Source organism: Nanorana parkeri, unplaced genomic scaffold (genome assembly GCF_000935625.1).
Source record: "Nanorana parkeri isolate BGI_ZX_2015 unplaced genomic scaffold, ASM93562v1 scaffold28, whole genome shotgun sequence".
NCBI classification, from domain to species: Eukaryota; Metazoa; Chordata; class Amphibia; order Anura; family Dicroglossidae; genus Nanorana; species Nanorana parkeri.
In genome coordinates this window covers 2,039,112-2,045,111 of record NW_017306296.1, presented here as the reverse complement: position 1 = coordinate 2,045,111, position 6,000 = coordinate 2,039,112, and the positions used below count along the sequence as shown (strand labels likewise).

General features: G+C 44.6%; 1 protein-coding gene across 1 annotated transcript in view; it reads right to left on the bottom strand.

The window, feature by feature from the left end:
- Positions 1-6,000, bottom strand: part of PLCB1 (phospholipase C beta 1) — a 510,797-nt gene that overhangs the window by 179,061 nt on the left and 325,736 nt on the right. The window contains exon 6 of the mRNA XM_018566842.1: positions 3,207-3,260. Coding sequence (XP_018422344.1) covers positions 3,207-3,260 — 54 coding nt within the window. The remainder of the gene's footprint in view (positions 1-3,206; positions 3,261-6,000) is intronic.

Genomic DNA, 6,000 nt, shown 5'->3' with positions numbered 1-6,000 from the left:
GCATAACATGAAACATAAATAAAACTTTTAAAAATATGTAAATAGTCTTTAAATAGTGGGGTAAGTAGAAATTTGTACTTAGGCCCGTAAGGTTGGGCCTAAGGTCTAAAAACACTTTCATTCAGATGCCTATTGATCCAAGATGCAAAATGACAAACATGATGTAATAACATCATTGTGACAAATCCGTCAATGACAAGCATGATGTAATGATATCGTCAATCCCTGTCAAAGACATGCGTAGTGTGATGACATCATCATGGCATATTCCTGTCAGTGATGAAAAGTGGATTATAGCATGAGCCCTATAAAAATTGATGGCCCAGTTGCCGCTGCAGATTCTGCTAAGTCAGCTACTGCTATGGATAGTCAGAGTGTCCCAGAAAGGACAGCAAACAAGTGCTACCATGTCCTACAAATCAACAATATGTAGCGCCCATCACCTTTTGTGATGTGACTACCATGCAGTGATAGCTAGGGCTGTAGACAGCCTGGCTGGATTTTTAGTGGTGATTACATGGTTAATCTCAGGTGTCTAACCTTGCCTGTACCCCCCTGGGCGGAGTGAGACTCTGTCATATTGGGGGACAGCCAATAGGAGACACTGTAATATGTGTACAGTACAGCAGCCAACCACTGGGTTTGTTTCAGCCAGTGGTGCCTGCTGGGATAGTGTACATATATGGGTGGGAGCTGCCATGTGCCCTCTCGCTTGCCTGGACCAGCCATGGATTAAGGTTGGGTCCTGTTCAGCCTGCACCCCCAGGTTAGGCCGAGGCCTGGGGGTGGGCATGGATTGAGTTGATGGAAGAGAGGTTCCCTTTGAGGTTGCCAACCTGGAGAATGCCTGAGAGATGGAAGAACCAGGACCAGTGCAGGCTCTTGAGGTGCCTTGGATTTATGAGGACTTCAGAGCGGGGTGTTCTTTCATGGATTGTGGAGATGTACTCCCTTAATATTAGATCCGGTGAGTCTGGAGCTAAGGAGTCCTGGACACCAAGAAACTATACTCTCTCTCCCACAGAATATGTTCAATAAAATGTTCAACTAGCATCATAATATTGAAGTGGACATTAATTTATGGGCGGTTAGTGCTAATGGGTGCAGCTGGAAATCAACCCCTAGACGGACTAGATGAGGACCGGGCAAACAGCGACTCCTTGCGGGGAGTTATCGCGATAAATATATAAATAAACATGATAATGTAATTTCTATATGAACTTACTTTTTAATAGGAATCCGTCCCTCTTGATTGACTTGAAGTTTTAGCTTGGTGTACCTAAAAGAAAAAATAATTATTTAGTAACAGTAAGTAAAAGTTACTTTGTCATTACCATTATGCTTCAATCCAATGGGGGGTATTTATCATAGAAATTGCGAGTGTTCGAACTTGCACGGAATATATTTGATGCACTTGGCTCCAGATTTATGTTGCTAGTGTAATGTTGTTCATAAAAGAGGTTTAATAGACTCCAGGAAAAAAGATTCGTAACTCCAGGGAAAAAGCTTAACTGTCGCTTCTTGAAGAAGTGGTCATGGGGACTTCTTAAGTTGTGATTGTTTTGTTAGGTGATGCTCCAATTTCAGACAGCCGCAGGACAAGTGCAGATGAAAACATGTGCAAAACACGTGCAATTGAAAAAGTAGTGCAAGCTCAGGTCAAAAACAGGAGCACATGATAAAAGAAAAAATGATGTAAGAGGCTAAAACTGTTGTAATTCCCCCCATTGCTTCTTATTTTCTGTTTTTTAAACATTTATTGAACCTTTTATGGACACTTGTAAGATAAATACAGACACACAACAGCAGGGACTCAGTAGTGCGCAGGCACTCCCTGGGACTCCGCCCACCTCATTCGAGCAGTCTGCTTAAAGCTGCTGCTCACTGATTGATCGGTGTCCTACTGTTGATTGTAGCAGGACACTGATCAATCAGTGTCTGCCTTGCTGCCCTTCAGGATCATCAGCCACAAGCAGGTCGTCGGATCCAAGAGTCTCAGGGCTCTACCATTGACCACCAAACAAACCGCAAGTAGAGGCTTATGTCTCCTGGCTACCAGGACACTACTATAGTGCTGTTGTGCTGAACTTCATACACCTGCTAGCTAAACTCCTTGCTGTTGCTCACAGCCATTAACCCTGTGTGCTATTGCTGTTGTGCTGAACTTCATTACCTGCTAGCTAAACTCCTTGCTATTGCTCACAGCCATTAACCCTGTGTGATATTGCTGTTGTCCTGAACTTCATACACCTGCTAGCTAAACTCCTTGCTGTTGCTCACAGCCATTAACACTGTGTGCTATTGTTGTTGTGCTGAACTTCATACCCTGCTCTCTAATTACCAGAGGAGTGGCACTTCCATTGTTGCCAAGGGGAGTATGATGTTAAGCAGCCCTCGATCCGCCTAACCAAATACAGGGCAACAGAGTTCAGCTGCACAACTGATCCCCATCCATGAAACTTTGTAGACAGCCTGGCTGGATTTTTAGTGGTGATTACATGGTTAATCTCAGGTGTCTAACCTTGCCTGTACCCCCCTGGGCGGAGTGAGACTCTGTCATATTGGGGGACAGCCAATAGGAGACACTGTAATATGTGTACAGTACAGCAGCCAACCACTGGGTTTGTTTCAGCCAGTGGTGCCTGCTGGGATAGTGTACATATATGGGTGGGAGCTGCCATGTGCCCTCTCGCTTGCCTGGACCAGCCATGGATTAAGGTTGGGTCCTGTTCAGCCTGCACCCCCAGGTTAGGCCGAGGCCTGGGGGTGGGCATGGATTGAGTTGATGGAAGAGAGGTTCCCTTTGAGGTTGCCAACCTGGAGAATGCCTGAGAGATGGAAGAACCAGGACCAGTGCAGGCTCTTGAGGTGCCTTGGATTTATGAGGACTTCAGAGCGGGGTGTTCTTTCATGGATTGTGGAGATGTACTCCCTTAATATTAGATCCGGTGAGTCTGGAGCTAAGGAGTCCTGGACACCAAGAAACTATACTCTCTCTCCCACAGAATATGTTCAATAAAATGTTCAACTAGCATCATAATATTGAAGTGGACATTAATTTATGGGCGGTTAGTGCTAATGGGTGCAGCTGGAAATCAACCCCTAGACGGACTAGATGAGGACCGGGCAAACAGCGACTCCTTGCGGGGAGTTATCGCGATAAATATATAAATAAACATGATAATGTAATTTCTATATGAACTTACTTTTTAATAGGAATCCGTCCCTCTTGATTGACTTGAAGTTTTAGCTTGGTGTACCTAAAAGAAAAAATAATTATTTAGTAACAGTAAGTAAAAGTTACTTTGTCATTACCATTATGCTTCAATCCAATGGGGGGTATTTATCATAGAAATTGCGAGTGTTCGAACTTGCACGGAATATATTTGATGCACTTGGCTCCAGATTTATGTTGCTAGTGTAATGTTGTTCATAAAAGAGGTTTAATAGACTCCAGGAAAAAAGATTCGTAACTCCAGGGAAAAAGCTTAACTGTCGCTTCTTGAAGAAGTGGTCATGGGGACTTCTTAAGTTGTGATTGTTTTGTTAGGTGATGCTCCAATTTCAGACAGCCGCAGGACAAGTGCAGATGAAAACATGTGCAAAACACGTGCAATTGAAAAAGTAGTGCAAGCTCAGGTCAAAAACAGGAGCACATGATAAAAGAAAAAATGATGTAAGAGGCTAAAACTGTTGTAATTCCCCCCATTGCTTCTTATTTTCTGTTTTTTAAACATTTATTGAACCTTTTATGGACACTTGTAAGATAAATACAGACACACAACAGCAGGGACTCAGTAGTGCGCAGGCACTCCCTGGGACTCCGCCCACCTCATTCGAGCAGTCTGCTTAAAGCTGCTGCTCACTGATTGATCGGTGTCCTACTGTTGATTGTAGCAGGACACTGATCAATCAGTGTCTGCCTTGCTGCCCTTCAGGATCATCAGCCACAAGCAGGTCGTCGGATCCAAGAGTCTCAGGGCTCTACCATTGACCACCAAACAAACCGCAAGTAGAGGCTTATGTCTCCTGGCTACCAGGACACTACTATAGTGCTGTTGTGCTGAACTTCATACACCTGCTAGCTAAACTCCTTGCTGTTGCTCACAGCCATTAACCCTGTGTGCTATTGCTGTTGTGCTGAACTTCATTACCTGCTAGCTAAACTCCTTGCTATTGCTCACAGCCATTAACCCTGTGTGATATTGCTGTTGTCCTGAACTTCATACACCTGCTAGCTAAACTCCTTGCTGTTGCTCACAGCCATTAACACTGTGTGCTATTGTTGTTGTGCTGAACTTCATACCCTGCTCTCTAATTACCAGAGGAGTGGCACTTCCATTGTTGCCAAGGGGAGTATGATGTTAAGCAGCCCTCGATCCGCCTAACCAAATACAGGGCAACAGAGTTCAGCTGCACAACTGATCCCCATCCATGAAACTTCGCAGTTGTGATCCATTCCCATAGATCAGAGAAGCGAGGCTTTACACTCGCATAGTATTATCACCTCTCAAAACCCATAACATGGATGCATTTTTAGTGATGCCGCAATCCTTTTTTGTCCATTTTTTTTTAGAGTCCCTCTATGCTAGCTCATGTTGCTCTTAAAGCAGAACTCCAGCCAAAAACAAGATAAAATGTAACAGGCCGATAGAAGATAATATAACAGCACTAACTTTTTCTGCAATATTGAGATTTACTGTATTCTAGAGATTTCCCCTGCAGTATTTATTTCTGCCACTAGATGTCCTCAGTCTGATGGCCAGTATCATCAACCCACTTCCTCGTGCTGTCCTGGATCCACCGCAGCCTGTTACTGGACAGTGAAAGGAGAAGTAGAATAATGATAAGCTCAACTCTGTCACTTTGCTTTCTTCTCCTATTACTATGCTTCTTGTCAGCATCGGAACTGACAGGCTACATGTACTGCTTCTTTCTCTCACACTCCAGCTCTGCTGTACAGGGACAGAAATAGGTTGACACCAGGTCAAATTCAGGTACTTACGCTGCTTCCATTTAAAAAAAATGAATTTAATGGGCATCATTAATTACAGAGCTACATTAATTTGTGTCTCTTATCTCTGCCTGGCGTTCAGCTTCAAACCCTGGCTAAAGGAAGTGCCTAGACCCCTGGAACATGTTATCTGTTGTATTCTGTGTTAGTCCAATACAAAACAAATCAAGATCTTCTTGGATTCTGTAACCATTGGTGTGGTGCTCTCATGACATCTTCTTCTAAATTCTATTGCGAGCCCTTTGGAGTTCACCGGCTAATGACAGTAACCAGGGACGATGATCTGTCATTACTCTCCCGGACGCTATGGGAGTCTCCCGCTATTAGATAGCGGCTCCCGGCTGTTCGGGAGCAGCTCACTGCTGTTCGGCATCTATGAGAATAAGCCGAACAGCAGCAAGTAGCCTGCCGGAGGTTCGGCTCAGACCGATCCAGATTGGATCGGCTTAGTCGAACTTATTCTGCACTTCGGGTCGGCCGAACATGCTGAGCATGTTCGGCCGACCCGAAGCCACCCGATGTATGGCTGATGTCAGCCGATATACGGGTGAAATCAACCGTACCAGCCTGAAGTGAATAGCCGAACAGCGTTTGGCTCACTTCACTTCGGGTCGGTTATTCACTCGGCTGCCTACGGCAGTTTTGTGAATAGATCACATAGTTCCACATACACATCAGTCCCTGCCCTCAAGGTTCTTACAATCTAAGGTTCCTATCTCGCATACATACGTATGAGGGTAAATTTAGACCGGAGCCAATTAACCTTCCAGCATGTCTTTGGAGTGTGCGAGGAAACCGGAGGAAACCCACGCAAGCACGGGGAGAATATGCAAACTTCTTCCAGCTAGTGTCCTGACTGGAATAGTTTTTATCACCTTACAATCGTTTCCTTATCCTTTAACATACTAAGCTGTGAGAAAACCGGCAGTTGCAGGGGTTGAGACAAACCATATTACACTGGTAGAGGTGCTTACGATCTCGGTATA